At 46.7% G+C, this 25,144-nt stretch overlaps 1 protein-coding gene across 2 annotated transcripts in view; it reads right to left on the bottom strand.

Annotated features, from left to right (window-relative positions):
* RASGRP1 (RAS guanyl releasing protein 1) overlaps positions 1-25,144 on the bottom strand; it is a 76,228-nt gene that overhangs the window by 15,501 nt on the left and 35,583 nt on the right. The window contains exons 3-9 of one of the 2 annotated variants that reach the window (XM_036446490.2): positions 19,298-19,403; positions 12,234-12,296; positions 10,707-10,838; positions 8,531-8,684; positions 5,080-5,253; positions 3,871-3,987; positions 1,020-1,295 (exon numbers count right to left, since the gene is read on the bottom strand). In XM_036446490.2, coding sequence (XP_036302383.1) covers positions 1,020-1,295; positions 3,871-3,987; positions 5,080-5,253; positions 8,531-8,684; positions 10,707-10,838; positions 12,234-12,296; positions 19,298-19,403 — 1,022 coding nt within the window. The remainder of the gene's footprint in view (positions 1-1,019; positions 1,296-3,870; positions 3,988-5,079; positions 5,254-8,530; positions 8,685-10,706; positions 10,839-12,233; positions 12,297-19,297; positions 19,404-25,144) is intronic. The other variant, XM_036446499.2, reaches the window with a different exon arrangement.

Genomic DNA, 25,144 nt, shown 5'->3' with positions numbered 1-25,144 from the left:
AATTTGTATGGTCTGATACTATTAAAATTTGGTTCTTGCACCAGCACCCAGTTTAAATAACGGTATTATTAAACCATATTCAAAGTTAATAAATTCCATATTTAGTAGAGCTTGAACATTTTAGAGGAGAGAGGTCTTACAAATAATCTTGTTCTGATCCTACAGTCCATGGATGGGCTTCAGGAGGTTCAGAGCTCAAAAATACTTGGGTTATGTATCTTTTTTTCTGGGAACAACATCCAGCTTTCATTACAGAATTTGTGATTCCCCCAAAGTTAGGATTCTGTACATCTTTCCACAGATGACATCTAAGGCCAAGACCAAGGTCACCTGGCCTTTAGAGAAAGGGCTAGTTGGATGCAAAGCTCAGGGCCCCATTGGAATCATCCTGTGAGGTAGGAAGAGGTTATAATTATTTCATTCTGCCAAAAAAGCACATTAAAAATTGTATAATTTTGGAACTCAAAGAAGTTAGAAGTCATCTCACAGAATAATCCTGATTTTACAGAGGAGGAGACAGGATATTTAGAGTTAGGTGCCCACAGTTGCTGAGCTGGAAGGGAGTCCATCTGCTCTCCCCCTGCACCTGAAGTGCAGATCCTGGTCCTTGCACCAGTGTTTGCCTCCCCTTAGCTCGAACACTTCCAGGAACAGAAATCAAATAATGAACCTGTTTTAGTCCCCATCTCTTACCAAGCCTGTATCCTGATTTGCTCTCAGCTCCTCCCAGAGAGCTTGAGGACTGACTTTTTGCAGGAAGAGGAGAACATTTCCAGGAGTCAGGCATGCTGCTTTAGAGGACAGCCACTAGGGTCCTACCTCCTGGGTCTGAATCCAGGCTCTGCTGCTTATTAATGTCTGGTCCTCTGGGAAATTATGTCTTTGTGCTTCCGTATCCCCATCCATAAAAAGGGGATAATAGCAGTACCTACGACCTAGTTTGTATGAGGATTAGCTGGGCTAATGTTCGGTAAGGTGCAGAGAGTGATGCCTGGCACACACCCAGTGGTGAGCCTCACCGTCAGCAGGTGCACCAGGTCCTTGTTGGCCTCCAAAGGCGGGGCCACCTCTTGCAGCTGGACCAGTTCGTTGATGTGATTATAAAGGGCCAGCAGCTTGTGGACGTTCACCTTCCCATCCTCCAGGTAGTCGGGCATGGCTTCATACAGGGAGATGAGGTCCTTGAGGTGCACCCCCAGGATGGGGATCTTGAAGTGGGTGCACTCCCCGTAGGCTCGCCGGTAGTTGTCATAGTTTCTGCAGGAGGACAGCAGCTCAGTCATCTCACCCAGGACCTAAAAAGCAGAAGAGGAGACCCCATCACTGCACCTGCCAGGCAGGTTGTATTGTCTGCTTTCAGTCTCTATTATGATTGCACCCCACCCCTAATCTGTTGGGAAGAGGTGATTCATCCAAAAGGTGCAGATCATGATCCCCAATTCAAACTACAGCTTATGTCAAAAGGCTGAGAGTACTTACAAATACAGGTGTGCTTTAGTTGATTCTGCAACATAACTGGAAAACTGAGGTCTTATTTGTTGCTTTTACATTAAAAATTTTCTATTAAAAACATACATAGCCGAAACCGGTTTGGCTTAGCGGATAAAGCGTCGGCTTGCAGACTGAAGGATCCCGGGTTCGATTCTAGTCAAGGGCATGTTCCTTGGTTGTGGGCATATCCCCAGTGGGGGGTGTGCAGGAGGCAACTGATCGATGTTTCTCTCTCATCGATGTTTCTAGCTCTCTATCCCTCTCCCTTCCTCTCTGTAAAACAAATCAATAAAATATATATATATAAAAAGCAAAAACATATATAAGCGTCTGATTGAAAGTAAAAAAGGAACAAGAGAACAGAGACTAGTGTGTCCCTCTGAGCTCTGTCCCTAAGCCACGCATTTCCTTTTCCCAGTGTCTTCTGAGTCCTAGGCCAGAAGGACATTGTTTACCATTTGGAGTGTGATACAGGCTGTGCTGACAGTGCTGCTGGTCTGGGAAGGCACCAGAGCCTCAGTCTCCTGCACAGTTTACTCTTCATGCTGCTCTCTGGGCCTTCTCTCAGTGACGCTCACCGCAGGTCTTTGTCTAGGAAGCAGGTGACATTCCATCTGCCCACTGAAACTCGGACCCAGAGAGACAGAATAGACCAGACCAATTTCCAGGAAAGGACAGGCAGAGGACCCACCCCTCCCCCGCCCCGGAAGGGGCAGGGCTGCTCACTGGCTCCAAAGGCAGCAGCCGACCTGGGTTCTTTTCTGACCCGCCTGGCGCAGGTCAGCCAGCCATTCACAGGACCCCGTTCCCCACTGTGCTGACCAACTTTCTCAGAAGCAAAGAAGGGAAGTCAAGATTGTCTGTCAACCACATCACAACACAAAATTACCTTTGTAAACACTATGCCACAGATCCTTTTAATAAAAGTGTGGCCTAAGTAGTACCATTTCTCTCCAGTGAAGAGCCCAAGGTTCTGGAATAGCCTCCCTCAGCCACTGAGCTGGCAACACCTCCTCCTCACACGTCTCAAGCAAACAGTGCAGGGGCGTGTGAGTAGGGAAGGTGCTCACAGATGAGAGACCAACAGCAAAATAATGTATTTTTGTTCTCCTTGGAAGGTGAAGTAAATACTGGGGGACACCTGCTTTAAGCTGGTCTTAACTGATTATGTGTACCACCCTGAGGGGCCAGCAGCCACAGACAGGAAGCACTGTTGGGACCCCGAGCTGAAGAGGAGCGAGTTTGTATCTTATAAATGAAATGATGGTCTCTGTGGCTTTCTTCTGCCACCTCTGAGACATGGGCTGGTCTCAGCAGAACTCCTAGGGACTTAATTATGAGGTGACCAGACCATTGGGAGGGGGTGAGTCAGCGTCCTCATAGCCGAGTGTTATGAGAGCAGGGTGATTCACTGGAGACCCCCAAAAGGAGGCTGAACACCTGGGGAAACAGACGAGGCCACGAGCACAGATGTCTCTCACTAAGAAGGGAGTGTGTGCTAGCTTGGGAGGAGTGGGTTAGGGGCTAGGAAAGGAGGGGTGGCCCTCTTAAATAGGTGAAAATGCTCAAATTATCTCATACCACACAGCTGCACTGATACCTTCAGTATAATCATGCCTTATATTTATATCAGACTTATAAAGGATTAACTTTGGTCCTGTAAAATCTAAGAATGTAGGAAAATGCATTGGACACTTGAGAAAAATATTCCTCAATGAAACACTGTTACAAAATGGCACCTGAAAAGCTCATTTCCAATTCATCTGGGAAAATTCAACTATCCAGAATGTCACTCCAAGGGATCTGGAGAGCTAGGATTTCAATGTGTCCCTGTATTAAGTGTACTTGACATGCAGATGGAACCACTGGTCCTTTGGGGAAAATATTCTGGGCAAGTGAGTCAGAATTGAAGACAATAACAACCCTAGCCAGTTTGGCGTAGTGGATAGTGTGGGCCCTCAGACTGAAGGGTCAGGGTTTGATTCCAGCCCTGGTTGGGCATGTATAGGAGGCAACCAATCAGGATGTCTCTCACATTGATGTTTCTCCCCCTCCCATTCTCTAAAAAATCAATGGAAATAATGCTCTGGTGAGGATTATCAACAAAATGAACATTCAGTGGCATATAAGCATGGGAAGGAGGCACATATTTCACCTGACCAGCAGGGGCACTGGCGGCGATAGAGAGACTGAATCACAGGCACTTTCTGATTGTGACATCCCCACTCCATGCGTTTCCTTGGGGTTTGCCTCCTGGGTATTTTGCCCGGTTGACGGGATGGTGTGGTTGGCAAACGCTTCTTCCTGGGTTACCCTTGGAGGAGGAAAGGGCGCTGTCCCAGAATGTGCTGAGGCTTCCGAAGAGACAGTAGCACTGACCTTGTTGATTTCGTGGGGGACGTGTGAGCTTGTCTCCTTGAGCCTGGAGATGGAGCTGTGACACAGGCCGCCTATCACAGCCATCAAAGTATTGAAGTTCTGCAGTTGGTGGAGCTTCTGTGACACATAAACCAGGTGAGAACAGTCACTGAACATGCCTGTTAAATGCGAGCTCAGAGGCCGCCCTGACTCTGGGCCTCATCTTCCTTACATTGTCGAGCACTAGCAACCAAGTGCTGCAGCTTCCTGCTCTCCCCTTAGGCTTAATCCAGACCCAGGAATCCCAAGCCTGGCAAGGCGTCGGTCTCCCTCCCTCTGTGCTGGTCCTGGACCACCGAGATCAATGATTTCTAAGAACCATCCAAAGTACTTGTCTGTCAGCACCAGATTTCTGGACCCAAGTCCAGATTTTCTGATTGCCTGGATCTGGGGTGGAGCTTAGGAATCTGAGCTTTTAATATCCCATTAGTTAATATCAGAGCAGGCAGTCCATGTACCATACTTTGAGAACACTGGACCATTTAGTACTGGACAAATAAGCATAATCCTATATATCTCCTGCACTGTTTTATTTTTTAGGAACAAGTGCCAGTACCTATATTGATCAATAATTGGGACAAAGAACCTAGAATCTCTGAGGAATTTCAAATATGTGTTCATAGAACTCCAGGTCCTTGAATTTCAGTCAACATCACTTCATTATTATGTTGATGAAATGCCATGTCAACTAGCGCACTAAATAAATTTATATTAATTAAAACTGGTTTCATTATACATCATGGTACCTATTGATGACATTGAGGACTTAGTGTACCGTTTCCTCTTATCAAATTCTTAATATGCTGCCTCTCAAACTCAGCTCAGACATTTAACTGTGGGCTTGAAGACCTAAGACAACTCCAGCCCCAGGAAGACTTGGACTTGCCCTTTTCCTTTGTCATGGGGGCCAGATTTGAGAAGACCATGTAGGCTGGTAAGCACCTTCTAAGAAATGTTAGATATCTAAACAGATCTAAAATGGAACCCCAAGCTTCGAGCTGGTCCTCTCCATAGTGCCCTTGTGTGGGAACCAGGAAAGGTGCCATATCTAGACCTCAGGACAGTTCATGAGGTCTAGATATGACCCACTGTGGCTCAGGAGGGGGACTCTTGGCTATGGGAGGAGGGGAAATTCACCTCAGCCCAGGCCACACTGGCTCCACCACTCACCTGAGCCACCTGGATGAACTTGATGAAGACTTCTGCCCGGAGCTGGGGGGTGGGCCGGCTGAGCACCATCAGCTGCACCCACTGGGAGATGCCGTTGCACAGCGCTATGGACCGCTCCATTGTGGGGTTCTCCTTCACACAGCTGTTCACCACGTAGTTCTGATAGTCAGAGAACTGCGGGAAAAGGACCCCATCAGACTGCCACTCTGGTGTTCTGAGGCATCGGAGGGGCATCGGTTGATGGCTCGGACCTTCTGTGGGACCGACGAGCCCACCTCTCCTGTATGTCCTCTACTTGGCTGACCAAAATGGTGGGAAGGAAACCTACCCACAGCATGGTCTCTACACCAAAAGTCATTAGGCATACATGGATGTGTGCTAATTCATTCAACACACGAGTAATTCAAATGCTGTATTTTGGGTTGACATTGGTATTTTGGGTGACATTGGTACCTCTAAATTCTAAAGAATAGAATAAAAATTTCAGGACTAATCTCACATCTGCTGCCGAGGTTAAGGGAAAAAAGGAATTCACAAGACTTTCTCCCCCCTGTTCTCCATCTCCCTCCTCTCTCCTTTCTCCCTCCCTTTCCGCAAGCTGTTTTCTTACCTTGATGGGATGCTAATATCTGCTCTATCTAGCACATGAAATTATGAAGATTAAACATTATAAGGTATGAAACCACTTTAATTTTTCCAAGTGCTACATCAATGTGAGGTGGTAATAATGGGATAATTATTACCTTCATGCTAAAACAAATCTGCCTGAATGGAATTTGAACTTGAACCGAGGCCAAGTGAGTTGGGTATATGAAACCTAGTTAGCCAATTCCATGACCATAGTTTCCCAAGTGGACAACAGCACTGACTGTGGTTGACAAACAGCACATGTGAAACAGGTGCCAGAGACAGCTGTAGAAGCGGCGACTGGAGCTATCGTGGCCTCACCCCCTACAATCCTGCCCCACAGGATAACCAAAGGGAGGTGGCACCTGCCTGCCTGCTCCAGCGCTCCTCTGGACGTTTGGCACTGCTCACCATGTATTCAGAGCTGGGCCAGCAGCATGGGAGTGGAAGTGATGGGACTTTTGAGGGAAAGGTGTAAGAGCCACTGAACCATCCGCCATGCTGCCGGTCCACAGCTGCAGAAGCTGTGTAAGATGAAGCCTTCCGCATCTGGGTCCCTGCGAGACCCATGTTACATATGTCGTGTGAGTGAAAGACACACTTTTGCTTTGTCGGGCCACGGGATTGTGAGGGAGGAGCAGGGGGTTACTTTAGTATGGAGTAACTTTAGTCCGGCCTGACTAGGAGTATGCTGATGAGAAACAACCTAAATAAAATAAATGCAAATGAGCAGAGCCTATTTCACGGTGCTGTGATGACTCAGGGTGAAAACTCTGAGTAGGACCAAAACTACTCCTTAGGAGACACACACGAGGCAAAAATCTTCCTGGTTCTAACAGAAAATTCCCGTGACTCATTCCAGTGAATTCATTTGTATATTCCTCCCACTATAAATAACACCAAATTTACTTGTTTTTTAAAAGAATTATCCCAGTAATCTCGCTCCTCTCACCCCAAGTATGACAATAAACAGGAAATAGCAAATGCCATCAGTTCACAGCAGGGAGCCATCTCCTTCTGGTCCATGTCTGAGGGGAGACTGCTGGCTGGGAAACTGCTTAGAGCTGTGCATGAAGAACAAAGACCCCAGGCAGCCGTCTTCTCTGAGGGGCTGTACCATTCAACAGCCAGGAGGCTTCCAAATGCTGTGCTCCACTGCAAACAACCCCGGGAGCACAGGCTCTCATTCCTGGGCCGAGCAGCCCTGCCAGCTGGGCCCGGAGCAGCGCAATTTTCAGTCTGAGAATGGCTCCTTTCAGTGTCCCTCTCATGATGGGAAGGCACTGCCAAATGGAAACTCCCCAGCTGGGGCCTCCAGCAAGTCCCCTGGTTCTGTCAGGGGTGCCTTGAGGGGTCCGGGGCCAGTGCAGAGTCTTCACGCTGGAAGACTATTTCCAAAAGGGAGCTGGGAGGTTCCTGGCTGGCAGACAGCTGTGTAAAGGCAGATGTCAACATGATGGGAGAAAGATGAAATAACGTCTGTCACCTGGCTGCGGGACTCCTTTCAAGTAGAACCAGGCTCTACCTAGCGGGGTTGGCTAGTGTGGTTAGAGTGTCGGCCCACAGACTGAAGGGTCCTAGGTTCGATTCCAGCCAAGGGCATGCACCTCAGTTGCAGGCTCTATCTCTGGTCCTGATTGGGGCACATGCAGGAGGCAACCAATCGATGTGTCTCTCTCACATGGATGTTTCTCTCTGTCTCCCTTCCCCCTCCCCCTTTATAAAAATCAATAGAAAAAATATCCTCAGGTGAAGATTAATAAATAAACACACACAAAAAAACAACAACAACAAATAGTATCAGACTGAGTAAGTTGGTGCTGAGTGACAGACAGGCATGTAATTCCAGCCCCAGTTCTTAATCTCCAGGCCTCCATCCCCTCATCTGGGAAACCCTGGTCACCCTGTCACTCTACAAAACGAGTCCAGCAACAAGAGACTGAGAGCAAAGCTGGAGACCATTTTTGGGTAGGGCAGGTTAAAGGTGCCGTTCCCCAGGAAAGCATATTGGTCAGTGAGGGTCGGTGGCACCTGCGTGCAGTCAAGCTGTCTCGTGTGGCACCAGTGTGCTTTGGCATCATTATGGAGATGTAAGGAGCAAGTTTGGGTCAGCAAAGTGTATCTCTAGAATCATCAGCAATGGCTGGGCCATGTCAGTGCCACTTCATGGGCTTAGGTATATTCTGGGCTGGACCAGTAGCATCTACTTTATTTTGGCATGTTCCACAGCCATTCAGACCTACCCTAGAATGAACTCAAAGTCTTAGAGTAGGGGTGTCGAACTCAATCAGAGAAGGGGCCAAAATCTAAAATCCAGCCTAAATTGTGGGCCGAATGGTTTACTGAACAGTCATAAACTGTCATTGTGATGGAAACGCAGCGGAGTGCAGTGATGACAGCATGGTGCGGGCCACATTGCAAGGCCTGGCGGGACGGATTTGGCCCACGGGCCTTGTGTTTGACACATGTGTCTTAGAGGATAGCTCCATTTTGGAGGGAGGAAAATGAGACGATAAAATTTCTGGCAACCTAATGATACACAGGGTTAAAAAGCGTGTGTGTGTGTGTGTGTGTGTGTGTGTGTGTATACACACTATAGATGTGCCCACTGTATGTCACTTGGGGGGGAGGGGTGGGCATGGAGGATGGAGGGGGAGGGACCACCCAGGAATTCAGGGCACTGGCTCTTTGGATGGTACAGAATCTAACGGGAAGGCCCACCAGCAGAGGGCCTCGGGGGTTAGGAGGTGCAGGGGCTGCTGTTTCTCTGCAGAAATGCCCCAGCTGTCCCAGGGAAGCTTTCTCCTGTCCCTTGGGAACTTACGGAGATCCTCCGGAAGGACTTGAACTCCAGGTAGGTGAGGTGCTCCGACAGCTCTTCCGGTTCCAGGTGGTCAAAGAGCAGGGAGACTTTCCGTTTCTTGCTGGTGTTCGATTTTATCCTTTGAGTAAGTTTCCTGGACCAGTCACGGGCGTTGCTTTTGTGGGTAAACGTGAAAGAGAGAAGGGGGAAAAGAATACATCAAAATTGCCTTTGAATACAAGTCAGTCCAGTTTTGCACGAGCTTATACAAAGAACCATTAGCTCACTTTCCTTGGCCAAAACTATGCATCAACAGTTTTCCCAAATCAACTTCTTCTATGGCAGCAACTAGGAAGCCTGGCTTGCTTCCTGTGAATCTTTACAATGCACATGGGGACTGGGGGAAAGGGGCTTAAGGCCGTGGGAAATAGGGCTCAGGCACTGCCCCAGTTTCCTGGTCTTCAGTCCCGGCACGTCTGCTCTCTCCATGCCTCCTCAGTGCCCATCGTTCTCATAAGGGTCATAGGGACTCTAACTGGTTGGAAATCTCAAGATGGTGGAAGGGCACAGAGAACCATGGTGAGGGGTCATGCTGCAGGGGTCATGGGGAGGAACACTCTGAGTGACTGCTGGCATTTCCCTCCACTTCCCAGCTGAGTCCCCAAGAGAGCCTGCGCTCTCCCCTCCCCCCACAACCCCCCTATTTTCTTGTAACTAACGCGTGTGTGTCTGATTCAGCTTGTTTCCTACACTAAGGAAGCAAAGGGGAAAAGCCTTTGTAAGGTAGCAGGTTGCAGATGTGTGTTTCCCAAACTGGTATTCCTGGGAACCCCGTCTCTCTCTACAGAGAGCTTGGTGGCCAAATGAGTGTGGGGGATGCTACAAAGTCTGCAGCCTGTTGTCCAATGAACATTTACAGCCTCTGAGACGCACTGCAAATTTTGCAAGTTTAACTCACTCTTTCTCAAATGTATCTGGTGAGGCTATATCTCACTGACTAATTCCTAAAGAACAGCCCCGGAGACACTGGTAGAGAAAAGTCACACTGGCAGTGCATTGGGACAAGGAGATTAAGGTTTGAGAAGTGCCCTGGGGCCTAGGTTCTGCATCTTTAAAATGAGGGAATTGTTACTTGAAAATCTCTTGTATTTAAAAAATATATATATTTTATTGATTTTTTACAGAGAGGAAGAGAGAGGGATAGAGAGCTAGAAACATCCATGAGAGAGAATCATCAATCAGCTACCTCTTGCACACCCCCTACTGGGGATGTGCCTGCAACCAAGGTACATGCCCTTGACCGGAATCGAACCTGGGACCTATCCACTGAGCCAAACTGGTTTTGGCCTCTTGTATCTTTTGAGTTGTATTATTCTAAGTAGAGGTCCAGAGAGTCTAAAGTGACAAACTGATGTATTGGGGACTATGACATGTGACGTTTACCTTTCTGCACGGCTATGACCCAGTGTACTGAGCTTGTGTCCGGCCACGAGCTTAGCATTCTGTGACCCCAGATGAGCCAGACAGCCTTGCTGAGTCTGTTTCCTGGGATGTTGGATGAAACCATCTCTAGAATTCCTTTCAGTTCCAGAATTCTATATTCTAAGGATCTGCACTATTGGGAAATAAAGTGGCCACCCTGTGAAAATTTTAGTATGCAGTGTGTGCACCCTACCCTGCCCTGTATTTCCAGAGTGGGTTGACCTCATAAATAAGAAATCCAGGAGGTAATGGGAAATATCCCTGCGATCTCTCCATTTCCCGAAGTCCACGTGTCTTTCACAGACTCCACAGGCCAGACGCCCTCTGTTCAATACGCCGTCAGCCATCCTTCCCCATTTTCAAGTTCAGGGGCCTCCAGGCATTAGCTGCCGCCCCGTGGTCCTGCGTGCGTGTAGACACCGTGCTTTCAGTTTCTCACAACCTGGGCACGTTTTAGTCACTGTCTTGCTACCCGATTTCTTTCTGACTGGGCCTTACATGGTTTCTGCTCGTATTAGTCACCCACAGCTTTACCACCAGGGCATCTCTGCTTGCTTGTCAAATGTCAAGCTTTTCACTTGGTGAGGTGGTTTGAACCTGCCTGTGTGAGGGGCCGCTCCCAGCGGGAGAGCCACAGCCACAGCCACAGCCACAGCCACACCAGGTGGGTGTCAGGGCCAGCGGAGCAGAGATGCCTCTACACCCTGGCACTCACATTTGAGTTGTGTCGATCAGGCGGCAGTGTAACTCCTCCCCACTAGCCTTCACCAGCTCCTGAAACTCCTCCATGGTGTTTGTCAAGGTGGCATCCATTTTGAACATGGTCCAGAATTCCGTTATCCAATACCTGCATGGGGGGAGGGGGGGGTAGAACACAGGCCAAAGCGGAAGGCAAGGTCACTTTGGTGTGTCCTTCCCTCAAAGAGGACTGACAAAAAGACAGGTGGGTTTGCCTTTCTATATTCCTGGGAACATGGAATATATGTTCTTTTCTTTTAAAAAAATATTTTATTCACTTTTTACAGAGAGGAAGGGAGACGGAGAGAGAGTCAGAAACATTGATGAGAGAGAAACATTGACCAGCTGCCTCCTGCACACCCCCCACCAGGGATGTGCCCAAAACCAAGGTACCTGCCCTTGACCGGAATCAAACCTGGGACCCTTCAGTCCACAGGCCGATGCTCTATCCACCGAGCCAAACAGGTCAGGCTAGAATATATGTTCTTCTTCTTCTTCTTCTTTTTTAAAAAAATATATTTTATTGATTTTTTACAGAGAGGAAGGGAGAGAGAGAGTGAGCTAGAAATGTCGATGAGAGAGAAACATCGACCAGCTGCCTCTTGCACACCTCCTGCCGGGGATGTGCCTGCAACCAATGTACATGCCCTTGACCGGAATTAAACCTGGGACCTTTCAGTCCGCAGACCGACGCTCTACCACTGAGCCAAACCGGTTTCAGCTGGAATATATATTCTTAACATAGAACATAACGAGTGGGGGCAGGGAAGTGGGGAGGGGAAAAACAAACAAACAAACCACCTCTTTACAGCTCTCTGCCCCTCCTCGTGTTAAAGGCTTGGATAGGATAAGGTGTCTCATAGCCAAGGCAGGTCTAGGCACAGCTATGCACATCAGAGATAAGCATAAATTAGGCAACTACAGACAAGCCGAAGGTCACAAGGTGGGCATGTATGTGTAGATTACACTTTACCAGGTCTCAGACTATTACATGGCCATTAAAAATAATACTTACAAAAGTTTTTCATGACTAAAGACACTTTCAATGATATTAAAGTTAAGAGAGAACAATAGGATAGAAAACTTTGTTTTTTAATTGCAACTATGATTAAAAAATCTGCTCAGAAAAAAGACAAAGAAAAAAATGCCAAAACAGGTAGTTGGATATGAGAGATTGTTACTATAGTTATATTCTTTTCTGTATTTTCAAAATGCACTGATAGGAGCTATATTACTTTTATGATTCAGATTAAAAACAAACAAGATAACCTCTCCCCATGTCCTTTGATACCAAAAAACTGTGAACTGAGGGAAGTGTTGGCCTACAACATTAAGCTCAGGCACACCAGGAAAAACGCCCGCTCTCCCAGGCTGCCCAGACGTGACCCGCAGGAAGACAGTCAGGAAGGGGAAGGCAGGGGCATGGGAAAAAACTAGCTCACCTTGCTGCAGTCTTTTCCTTCACCCCAAGCCACAAAGACCCAAATGCATGCAGAATCCTTACCTTACAAAGTAGCAGATCTTCAGGCACAGCCCTGGTGACTTCTTGGCCCAGGCATCCTTATATGTGGGCGGTGGTTAAGGCAAATGGAGCTTCTGCTATAGCAACCAAACAGCTTCTCATCTGGGGAAGTTGTTTGCTAAAACCAACCCCCTCCCGAAATAATCTTCAAAGAAAAATGTTTTCTTATCTCTCTGGCCAAAGATAAAAATCAACTTGGTGTGTGCTCACACTGAAATGGCGGTGGAAGGCGGCCACAGTGTCTCCTCTGCAGAAGTAGAGCTAGGAAGTGCATGGCAGGGAGAGGCCTGCACAGGTAACTATCGTTATAAGAAGTGCCAGAGCAGCAATGAGCTCCTGCCTGAGACCAGGAGTCCAATGAGACCAGCTAAAGAGAGCAGCCCTTTCTCATCGTATACAATGCTTCAAGTAACTGGTAAACAATTTGTGCAGTGGATTAGAGAAGAGGGGGAAGGAATAAGTATTCAGATCTAGTGCCATGACATAAATAGGAAAATGACAATATATGCCTACAGGATGTTAGTAGGTTGACCTTGTAAGTAGGATGACAAGTTGGACAAAGCCATGTGACTAATGTGAATAAAGCCAAAATACAATCAGAGACATGTTAAGGATCCATACCACCTGGAATATTCCAGGAAATGGTGCCATCCTAAGAATATGAAAGAAGAGCAGATTCCATCAAGTTCACATGTTAAAGAGCAGCGATTGTCAACCTTTTTCATCCCATGGTACACATGAACTGATTACTAAAATTCTGCAGTGCACCAAAAAATATATTGTTTTGCCAATTTGACAAATAAAAAGGTATAATTTTAATTCATTTACACTGGACAATTATTGTTGTGCTGGCTATTGTCATTTTTTGTTTGTTTGTTTGACAATCTAAGGAAACAGAAGTCAGAGCTCCTAGCTAAGTAGTCAGGTATTGTATGTTTTAAAAAGTCTTGAAGCACATTGGTTGAAAATTGCTGCTTTAGAGCTTAGATGGAAAAAATATCCACTTAAAAGAAATGCAAAATCCAATCCAGTGATGAACCCGGGCAGGCCCTACCATCTTCCACAAACAGAATGAGCAAGCAGGCCATGTCGGCTGTGTGCCCTGCAAGACTCTGCCTCTTCTCATCTATCAATAAAAACTGTTCCATAATGGCCATCTAGGCCTCACCTGCAGCCGGGCCCCTGAAATGAACCCAGGGAGAAGCCAGCAGAGATCTCAAATAACCAGACGGGAGCAGCCTTCCTTCAGTGGGAGGGCATACTGTATCCCCTGCGAAACTCAGAGTTAACTACAGCCAAGTAAAAGACAGCCCAAAACACATTATTGATGTTTTTATTAGGAAGGCATCTGTGCATTTTGAGATTTTATATGCCTATAAAGTTTAAGAGTATATTAGAATGATAGCATGGAAACTCCAATTTGGAATATATAATTAATTGTGGTTTTAACTTGAAATCTTATTAAGTTTATGCATTGCTTTGGCACATCTAAGATAATGTTGGCTTTCCTGTTTATAACTTTAATCTACTAGAGTTATAAAAACTATTTCGAATTCAGGGGAGCCTCTGAAGTCTTTAAAAGTAAACTAAAATGTAAAATTCATAATTGTTTAAAACCATCGGGAGTATTTAATGAGCATTTTCCAAATTAACCAAAACATTTTCAAGGTCCCTTAAAAATATTTGGTGGAACATGTGAGACTTATAGAAAGAATACAACTTGTAAGCTTAAAATCGGGTCCCTAAAAAAAATACTATGGTTGTGAAATTTGTACTTTCAATAGAATTACTTTAATTTTCAAAACTTATTTAAATAGGTTTACTGCTTATAAAATCTGTCTTTGACGGCATCAAAACAGAACCACACCCACATTGACAAATGAAATAGAGATTAAAATAAGCCTGGCCAATTGGCAAACTTCATGAAGTAACAGGTTTGGACACCAGCCTTCCTTTGGGCCTAAAAGGTAGAAGTGGGAATGAGGTGACTTTACATGTCTTAATGCCACATCGCTAAGAAAATGCATCCCCTGCCAAAACCGGTTTGGCTCAGTAGATAGAGCGTTGGTCTGGGGACTGAAAGGTCCCAGGTTCGATTCGGGTCAAGGGCATGTATATTGGTTGTGGGCGCAACCCCGGTGGGGGGTGTACAAGAGGCAGCTGGTCGATGTTTCTCTTTCATCGATGTTTCTAGTCCTCTATTCCTCTCCCTTCCTCTCTGTAAAAAATTAATAAAAATACATATATATATAAAAGAAAGAAAATGCATTCCCTGAATGCAAAGAGGGTCACGCAGAAGGCACATTTTAGATAGATATGTCTTAGATTCTATATTTTCATTATTTGACCAACTTGTTGAAATTAAAAAAATATATATTTTATTGATTTTTTTTTACAGAGAGGGATAAAGAGTTAGAAAGATTGGTGAGAGAGAATCATCCATCAGCTGCCTCTTGCACACCCCCTACAGGGGATGTGCCCGCAACCAAGTCACATGCCCCTGACCGGAATCAAACCCGGCACCCTTCAGTCTGCAGGCCATCGCTCTATCCGCTGAGCTAAACCAGTTTTGGCGAAATTTTTATTCTTCCTTTTTAATAAGGAAGGCACAAAAACCAACCTATTTTAAAATAACTAAACGGACATATAAATCAACATGGTGCCCTTTATGTGAAGTTGACCTTCCTCTGGTGGTTTCTTATCCTCTTCAAATGGGGGGCGGGCAGCGTCTGCAAGCCCAGTGGTACAGGCCGGGGCTGAGCCTCTGTGGGCATGCGGGGTGCCAGGCCGGATGGCAGGGCCTCCCAAGGCCATCAGAGCCCCGATGCATGGCAAAGGAGGCCCAAGGTGAGGCAGGGCACCGCTTTCTCACTTTGGAGCTGGAAGCCAATGCTGATGACACAGGCCAGCAACCAGAGGCTTGGGCACCTGCAACCTGGTGAAGGTCCCTGTTGCTGACAGTTCAGGCCCCACCCCTCTTCCTTCCCTTCCCGGATGATCCTGTGCCTGGGAAGTACCAGGGCAGTTCTGACTGAGCTCTTCAGGCATCTGAACTATTCAAAGCATGTTTGTTTGTTTTGTTTCTTCTTCCTCTCTCTTCTAAACAATGGAAAAGCAAGAAACAATCTGAGCTTATTTTATTAACAATTCTATTACCTCCAAGCCAGAACAGGTGAACTAACTGTGAAGACAAAATAGTTTTGCTTTTAATATTTAACCTGGGTCTCAATGACAGAAGATCTTACTTTGTATTCCCTTCTTAGAATCCCTCCCCTGACCCCAGACTTGAGCAAAGCCCAGGTTTCTCACTTAAAGGTCCTGACAGACACAGGAAAAGTATCTCAGTGTTTTGCATCCACAACAGTACGACATTCATCGAGCTCTAGCATGAGACAGCCACTTAGCTAAGTTCTAGAGAAACCAAGAAGAAAAATACGCCTTTGGTTCCTGCCCTTGAGGGAGACACACAGTTTCTGGGGGAGACAATTCATAAATAGGTAAGTTACAATATGGCGTGTGTATATAGGTTAAAACTATATTTATTTTCTCTTAAAGTAACTTGTAACTTAATTTTTCAATACCCTCGTGCAAAATTCCATATTACTAACACAATTCAAAGGACAGCAACTAGACCAAAGGTTTTGAGTTTTCCTTAAATGTCATCTATAAATACAAGAGAATATAGGTATTACTCAAAAGTTGCAAACTGAAGTCCAGGCAGATCAATGTACTTAGTTAAAGGAACGGAAAGAAAAGCCCCTCAAAGCAGATGAGATGACACCCAGGCAGACACACACGAGAGAGACACTGACCAATTACATGATACAGAACGAGAGACACCGGAATTAAATAGGTTTGCACATCACTGGCACTAGATGTATTTTCCAAGGGGAAGGGGGTGGAGAGCTCAGGAAAGATTTCAGAGGGTCAGAAAAGAATTTGCTAGGCTTGCAGCAAGGAAAAGGCTCTCCAGACCAGGAACTGGGTGAGGACCCATGACAGTTGGGGCATTTGAGAAGCTCAGAGTGGAGGGGAAAAGGTTTATTTAAAAATTATTATTATTTTTATTTTAAAGAGAGAGAGGAAGGGAGAGAGTGATAGAAACATCGATGAGCCGAAACCGGTTTGGCTCAGTGGTAGAGCATCGGTCTACAGACTGAAAGGTCCCAGGTTCGATTCCGGTCAAGGGCATGTACGTAGGTTGTGGGCACATCCCCAGTAGGGGGTGTACAAGGTCAGTGTTGCTCTCTCGTCGACGTTTCTAGCTCCCTATCTCTCTCCTTTCCTCTCAGTAAAAAAATCAATAAAATATATTTTAAAAAAAGAAGAAGAAAAGAAACATCGATGAGAGAAATATTGATTGGTTGCCTCCTGCACACTCCTACTGGGGATGGAGCCCACAAACGAAGCATGTGCCCTGACCAGAAATCAAAGCAGGGACCTCTTGGTTCCTGGGTCCATGCCCAACTGCTGAACCACACTGGCTGGACAGGAAGGGTTTCTGGGAGCTGTAGGACAAAGCAGGAGAGACACTGAATTGGCTCAGACCCTGGAGGGCCGTCTCCTGACAACTGAGGAGTCTGATGTCAGCCCCCTAGTGGGCAGAGGCTCTGAAGCAGGGGTCTTCAAACTAAGGCCTTGCGGGCCACATGCAGCCCACAGAGGAGTCTGATCCGGCCCGCCAGGTTTTTTGGGCAGTGAGCGCAGCCGAGGTGTTACAGTAGGAATTAGTAGTTCATATAGTCCGGCCCTCCAGCTCTCTGAGGGACCGTGATCTGGCCCCCACCTTAAAAAGTTTGAGGACGCCTGCCGGAAGCAAAGGCTACCCCTTCTTAGGAAAGTAACTTCAGAAGATGACAATGAGGGGGAGGAGGGCGCGCAGGGAGAGAAGGCACACAGGTGAGAAAACCCTGGGACCAAAGCCAGCCCTGGCATGGAAATGCAGAGGAGAGACCAGATGAGAGTCATTTCTGAAGTCAGAACCCTGGGATTGGGTGATGGTCTGAAAGAGGTGAGAGGCAGGAAGGAGTTGAGGGTGCTTCTGATGTGGTTTAGGCCACTGAGTGGGTGATGACACCATTAACTGAAACTGAAAGTGAAAATACAGGTGTTAAAGCAGAATTAACGGGGTGGTAGTTGGGGAGAGGGAGTGGTGAGTTAATGAGTAAAGTTTTGAACATATTAAAATTGATGTCCCTACAGGACAAACTAGTCCACACTTTTTAAAGAAATGACTTGGGTTAGAGACATATAGACTTTAAAGTCATCAACACAGAGGAATGGCGGTGAAAATCCTGGTGAGACATTGCCCAGGGAAGGAAGAGCTGAGAGAACCACCAGGATGCTCTTCCGGTGGTTCAGAGGCCCTCAGAGAAGGTGCTGGGTGGGAAGCTGGAGGGGTGCCGGGGAGGAGGGGGAGCCCTGGAGGGCAGGCTTACAGAGGCAGCGGTGTCAGCAGAGCCCAGGGCTTCTGGGAGCTCAGCGTGAACTGAGACACGGAAAAAAGCCATTGGGAGGCTGCCGGTGACATCAGAGGAAAGTCTGAGTGCAGGGGTGGGGGCCATGGCTGAATGAGGAGTGGGAGGGAGCGGGGAGATCTAAGATAGCGGGTGCAGACTATTTTAAGAAGCTTGCACATCACATTTCTAACCCTAACAATGGAATGAAGGGGAGGTGGGGCTGAGGGTTTATTTTTAGGTAGGAGGCATTTCCATGTGTTTTAGGCTGAGGGTCAGGTGCCACTGACGGGGCAGTTTAAGAGGACAGGAGAGGAGAGGTCACTGATGGGGTGGATTCTGTGACCAGGGGCAGGAAGGGGGGAAGGGGAGAGGCGCCCGTTCGCTGTGTGGGTGGGCATCTCAGGTACAATCTAATCCTTAGAGCAACAAACAATTTTTCCAGTGAGAAATACTTAATCCCTGGCACTGTTTGGAATTGCTGATACTTGGAGTTAATAAAAAGCAGACCAACTCTGAGTCGGTTTTATTACGGTTTTAAAATTCTCTGCAGACGAGACACCACTTATTACCTGCACTCTGATGGCGTGAACCCCTCCCAAGGCCCCGCCCTTGGAGGGCCCTGGAGACACCTCCTCTGAGAGGAGAGGTACAGATATGTAAGTGGAGTGGGGGCCGGCTGGAGGGAGTTAACGGGGGAACAAAGGGGACATACATACTTAATACTTTCAAAAATAAATAATTATTTAAAACAAAGACATATAAGTGGGTATAGAAAAGGGATTCGGTCCCGATGGGTGTGGGTTAGTGTGTATGTGTGAGTGTGTGTGTGTGAGTGTGAGTATATGTGTGTGAGTGTGAGTGGTGTGTGTGTGTGAGTGCGCACCTGCCATAAGGTGAAAAGGTAGGGCCAGGAGAGGTGGTGAAGATGAGAAGAGCTGCAAGTCATGACTCAGAGACAGGGATCTGGGCTTCGGGTGCTAAACAGTCTCACCCACCCACGGCTTCTCTCTGGAGGCCACAGCTTACGGTGCAGTCAGGGGGAGGGAGAGGGCAGGCAATTCCCCACCCCGCTCAGTCCACACCCCACAAGGAGGTTACAGTCCAGCTGGGTTTGCTGCCCAAGGCAAAAGGCACCAGCACACTCCAGTTGCTGTGGCACCAGGAAGCCTTGGCCAGAACCTGGGGAAGGTTCCAGAATTGGTCAGAAAAGCCAGAATGCATGTCATCACTTGAGTCATGCTTGCACCCTTGTCAACCTGCACAGGGCGACTGTGAAGTTGAATGAGTCTACAAGAAAAGTTTTGTTACGAGCCAGAGAAGACTGTTTGCATGCTGATTTCTTTGCTTCCCCGAGCAATCAGCATCAATAGCATCGCCCTGCCCAACCGAAGGTACACATACACATGTATGTACACACACACACACACACACACACACACACACACCGTGCCCCTGAAAGGACATGTGACATGTGAACCCATTTACCACTCAGAATTATTCCAAACCAACCAAATTAAAGCACACTTCCGATTTCAGCTCCTCTGAGCGCTCCTGCCTGGGGCTGCAGGGGGGCTGCTGAAAGGATATAGGATGATCACTTTCCGGAGCAGCTCCGCGGAGGAAATGATAACTCGGTGCATGGTCAGCACGACTTGCAGCAGTTGGTTACTTCGACACAGGTTTCCATCTGCATCTGCAACAGAGAGAGCAACAGCTGAGTGAGGCCCCAGAGAGAAACCAGCCATGACCACCCGCCATCACAGGACGGTGTGGCCCAACAGGGGTCTCCAGGCACAGTGCTTTTCTCTCGCTGCCTCTGGCGCCACACTCCCTCCCTGCCTTGCTTTTTTCATCCTCCTGCTGTATTCTCCCCTTCGCAAAATGTCCATTTTGATGCCCATTATCCACCCACCGGGAGGTGGTAGAATATTGGGAAAGGGATAACATTTGCATCAGTGTACCTGAAAGCAGAAGCAGATCCAGGATTTGTGGGACCCAAAGCACACATGATGGGGGTCCTTCCCAGGGTCACAGTCCACAAAGTACAGTGTTCATAGATGTCAGTTAAAATGCCTTCCTTTTGGAACTGGCCAAAACATGACCATCTGAATACATGGCGCGGACTTTCCCATGGCCGCGGAGGAGTCCTGAAACAAGCTCCCCTCGTTTTATGGGCAGGAGGCCTCTGCCTGACAATAAAGGAGGAAGACATTGCATTTGGAGATTATGGGTGAGTTATAAGGGTCCATGATGCTTTATATCCAAACACATGGTTAGCTAGGTTTTCCAAAGCCCAGCTGATGTCAAATAATAAGATGCATTCTATACACTGGCATTGGGTATAAAGATTTCTCTTGGAGTGGTTTTCAAAATCTTTTCAATAGTGATGGCATGAGGTACTAGGGACTGTGCCGGTCCTTTGCTGCCTGACCTGCTCTCTGTCCTTCACCATGGACTGCATCACCAGGGCCAGATAGCTTCCAGCTGTGCTCGGCCAGGAGGAAGCATCAGCAAGAGATGGGAAAAGGGAAGACAGGCCATGTCTTTGCCCTCCCTTCTCTGCTCCGCACCACTTCCCTGAAAGGGGCTGCAGGTCTCTCCCATGGACCATCCTGCTGTTGGCCCCTCGTGACCCCAGCTTCCCTTGGGATCTAGCACTGCTCATCTCCTTGGCTCTTGGCCCTGGCCTTGGCCCTCTGGCCCTAAGACTAGCAATGACTTGTGGCTGCTGTCAATCTCTGGGGGCAACATCTGTTAATTCTACTTTATCTCTGTAACTAGCTTCTTCATCTACGTGTCTTCAATTAAACAAACCATGCGAATTCTATTCTCTGTTGGGAACTTGAATAATTCCGGATAAAGTATCAAATGAAGAATAAATGTGAATTGCTTTATCATTGATAGCTCTTTAAAGAAAATTATACAAAAGTGGTTGCATTTCATTTGTTCCAAGTGTGCCAAACTGTAAGTAAAAGACAGTGCATTTGAACTCAGGATTCAGAAGTCCTAGCTCATTCTCAAAAGATGACCTGAAGCCACAGTTCATTGAGAACAATGGAAGGAAGCTGACAGGGTCACTCTCCTTGCTGACACCAAATCCACAGAGTTACCCACATTCCATCACTGCCTGCTGTTCCCATGGGAGTCCGTGGTTTCCACTGAGTTCTGGGTCTCCTTCCTCAAGGACTCTGATCCTGCCTTCATCTACTTTCTTCTCTCCATCATCAACTTCTCTCTCTCTCTCTCTCTCTCTCTCTCTCTCTCTCTCTCTCTCTCTCTTTTTCTCCCCCCTCCTCTCTCTCCTCTCTCTCTCTTTCTCTCTCCTACTTTATTCCCACTGGCATTTAATAAACATGCATCAGAGTCTCCTATTTAAAACACAATGAAATAAAGCAAAACCTTACACTGGCATCCTCTCTAGCTACCTCTCCATTTCTCTGTTCCCCTTTTCAGCAAAACATCACTGTCATTAATTTATCAACTCCTACTCCTCCCCAGCCATCCCATTCTGACTTCCAACTCCATCATTCTACTACGTATTATATTTTCAAGGTCACCAACCAGCTCCACAAAACCCTGTAGTGTATGCCTCTGTCCTCAGCTTACTTTATGACTCAAGTTGCATTCAAGCCAACCCACGTTGACAACTCTCTCTTTCCTGGAACACTTTCTTCTCTTGGCTCCCATAACATCGCACTTTCTCAGCTTCTCTCTCAGGCTTTTCTTCTGCTTCTTCTTCCTCTGCTGAGCTTTTAAATGTCACTGTACTCTGTGGTTTATTCCTCCCACTTCTTTTTTCTAACAATTTTTACAATTTAAAACTCCTTAAAATTTAAATTAAAAAAATTAACTTATTTTTTTCCTAAGTGAACTCATCTAGTCCTTTGGCTAAAATACCACCTATATGCTGACGACTCCCCAACTTATATCTTCAGCCCTGAGTACCAAATTAGTCTGTCCAACACACTTGGCAAATCCACTCAGATGTCTGGCTTCAAACCTAACTTATCCAAACAAAACTCCCGACCATCCACCCCGACCTCCACCAAATTCATTCCTCCCCCATTTTTCTTCATCTCAGCAAATAGCACCACCAACCATCCTCTTAAATAAAAAACCTAGGAGTCATCCTTCATGCCTCGCTTTCTCTCATTGCCAACCAATCAGCAAGCCTCTGCTGTTTCCATGGAGGTCTTTCAAATGTTTCTTTCAAACTGCATGTCAAACCTGTCCATTTCTCTCCATCCCTGACATTTTATTAGTTGTAGCCATGATTGCAAGGCAATAGCCTAGATGCCCTTCCTGCTTCCAATCTATAGTCAACCCTCTGCACAGAAGTCAGAAACGAGCTCTTAAAGCCCATAAATCAGGTCACGTGTTTAATATACTTTAATGAACTCCATTATACTGGTAATAAAACTCAAAATCCTTACAATGGCCAATGGAGCTCCACAGGTTCTGGCCCCTTTTACCATTTCCCACTTTATTTCCTGTTTCATACCTTATCACTCCTTTCCACACCCCTACTTATGCAATCATTTATACTACAATTAGAGACGTAACCTTTCAATTCAGTATCTGACAATATAGTTTTCATGACGCAGCTTTCCTTCCTCAGCTAGTAGTGCTCCCTTTCCCATGTAGGATGGAAAAGAGCAGGGAAGACTGTGAAATGTACTTGTAGGGTATTAGCATGTCCAAAGAAGCTATGGACACAGCCCCAGGCTTCTTTCATGTGGACAGAATCTAAGGCTTGTGACTCAGCTCTTCGTTGTGGTTGGCAAGTATCTTTTAACAATGTCATTTCTAATGCTCACAGCGCTGCAATGTTGGTGTTGTTCATGGCACACAGATGAGGAAATGGAAATGTGACATTGGGTGACTTGTTCTGGGTGAAGGAGACGATGGGCGGAGGAGCTAGGATCTGCTCCAGGTCCGTCGGATTCTGGAACCCTTGCTCCTTCCACTGCGCTCGGCTTCAAACGGCACAACCATTTCTGAGGATGGGGCAGTGGTAGGCAAACTCATTAGTCCGCAGAGCCAAATATCAACAGTACAACGACGGAAATTTCTTTTGAGAGCCACATTTTTTAAATGTAAACTTCTTCTAACGCCACATCTTCAAAATAGACTCGCCCAGGCCCTGGTATTTTGTGGAAGAGCCACATTCAAGGGGCCAAAGAGCGGCATGTGGCTCACAAGCCGCAGTTTGCCTACCCCCTGGGATAGGGGATTTGAGTGTTAAATGGGAGGCCAAAGTGGATGAACTAAAAGAACTCCTCCTGTCCTTAGGATACAAGTCTAAGAGATGTCACTGGGGTGTGGGATTGGGACTTCAGTATTTTTTGAAAATCTCTTATACACTTTGGTTAATTGATATTGGTCATTAACATTACCTTTAAAGTAAGAAGCATGCTGTGTCTAAGATTCACAATCATTTTACCTCGCCCTAGCTTTTACACAGTTCCATGAGGCTCCCCACCGTGGCTTGTTAATCCTCATGTGCTCTCTGTGGAGTGAGGGCAAGGCCAGGAGGGGATGGTCCCTCAGCTGCGGGAGGCAGAGACGGGCGACAGAAGAAGCACCTGGGCACCTGGGTCCTGATCTCCTCACCGGGCTCTCCTTTCTCAGCAGGAGAATGCCTGGGTGTGTCACTTGCCCTCCTCCCACTGCCATCTCCCTCCACTTGACCTCACCATGGGTGCATTTCCTGCCTGACCTCCTCTCAGAGCAAGCACTTCTTCCTTTTTGAGGGAGAGAGCCTCGTTTTGAAAGTCAAGGGGAATCTACCCGCCAGGCTGTTGGATTTCATTGGTATTTTGATGTAATTGGGGTAAGGTGATTTAAATATTTCGATGAATAATTTCATTTTGTTTGCATCTTGAAGCTTTTTAAAAATGCAAGGTGTCAAACTAAAAATTCTAATAAGTAAAATGTGCAATGCATAATAAAATATGCAGATTTTTCTCATCCCCATCTGCTTCTCCTTACACTTCAGGGGAAGACTCCTTTAAAGGGGTGAAAACTCAGTGGGTACAAAATGTCAGTCTTACACACTCTATCCTCCTCTTGGAGAATAAAGGATGCTGCCAGAGAGCTATACAGCTTAAAGACCCACCCAACCTGGGGACTGTTTTTTCCTCAAGCAAACAGGAAAGTCACGTGGCTTCTGGACAGTCATTTGTCTCTGAAGCTACAACCCATTTTCCATCATTAGACTCAGTGGCAGCAATTGCGACATTTCATGGAATCACAGAATCCTGGGGTGGAAAAGACCTTAGTCATCTACCTCGACCTTCCACCCGATGCAGCATTTCCTTCTAAAAGTGTCGCAGGCAAGTGGCTATCTAGCTTCTGCTTGTATCCTTCCAATGAGAGGATACTCCTTTTCTATATAGCAACTTCTCATTCTACTTAGATTAAAAACAGTTCTGGACACAATTAATCAACACTGATTGTTAATCCGCTCTGTGCAAGGCACTGTCCTAGGTCCCGAACTCACCATTAGGAGCTCACAGTCTAGTTGGGGAACAAGACACACACCCAAGACGCCAAACAATACTAGACAGTAAATAAGAGTGAAGCGGTGGACTGGTGGTCAAGTTCAGAGGAGAGAGATCCTATCCAGTGTGGTGGCTTAGTAAGCATCTCCTAATATACATGGTGAGGTGACTCAGAACTTCAAGATTTAAGAGGCCTTATGATCCAGCCCTCTTCCTCTAAATCCTCTAAATCAGCCTGCACACTCTTTTTTTTTTTTTTTCCTTTTTCTTTTTTTCCTTTCTGTGGTTTAATCTTAAATAAGCTGCTTGCCCCTGAGAGCAATGAACTGCTCCCCGATGGTTAGAATCCTGTGATGAAATCTGCAAAGGGCTGCATGCCTGAACTTGCTTCATACTGACGGGAGGTGGGGTGACTCCTACAGTGGGGGCCTGTCGGGGATGTGGTGGAAACTACTCACTGCAAAATGGACACAAAGCACATCCCACACCAGGGAGATGCCAAAGCAGTCTTTCCTTCCCCTTTGTCTTGGTTTCCATGGAAATCTGCTGATGTGCGTAGGATCCTGAGTATTCTAAAGGCAGATGTCAGGAATTGGTATATGGAGGGCAGGCAGGCTGTCAGCACAGGGGGCATAACCCAAAATACAGGAGTGTCCTAAATGGGGCCCAGAAGATGGTAATGGGAGAGCCAGTGTCAGAAAAACACATGGGCAGAGTTAGATCTGCAGCCTATGGTGGGCTGACGCGGCTCTTGGAGGCCAACATCTTCAAAAATCAGAAGACTGGCTCTGGGGGGGACCCAAACACACCACACACACAACTACACACACACACACACACACACACACACACACACACACACACACACAGTCTTTAGGTATGGCAATGTGGTAAATGCCTCAAAGAAACAAAACCTACTCGACAGCAAGAC

Source organism: Pipistrellus kuhlii, unplaced genomic scaffold (genome assembly GCF_014108245.1).
Source record: "Pipistrellus kuhlii isolate mPipKuh1 unplaced genomic scaffold, mPipKuh1.p scaffold_m20_p_1, whole genome shotgun sequence".
NCBI classification, from domain to species: domain Eukaryota; kingdom Metazoa; phylum Chordata; class Mammalia; order Chiroptera; family Vespertilionidae; genus Pipistrellus; species Pipistrellus kuhlii.
Note: the sequence above shows the minus strand (reverse complement) of the source record. Positions and strands in the feature narration are given on the sequence as shown.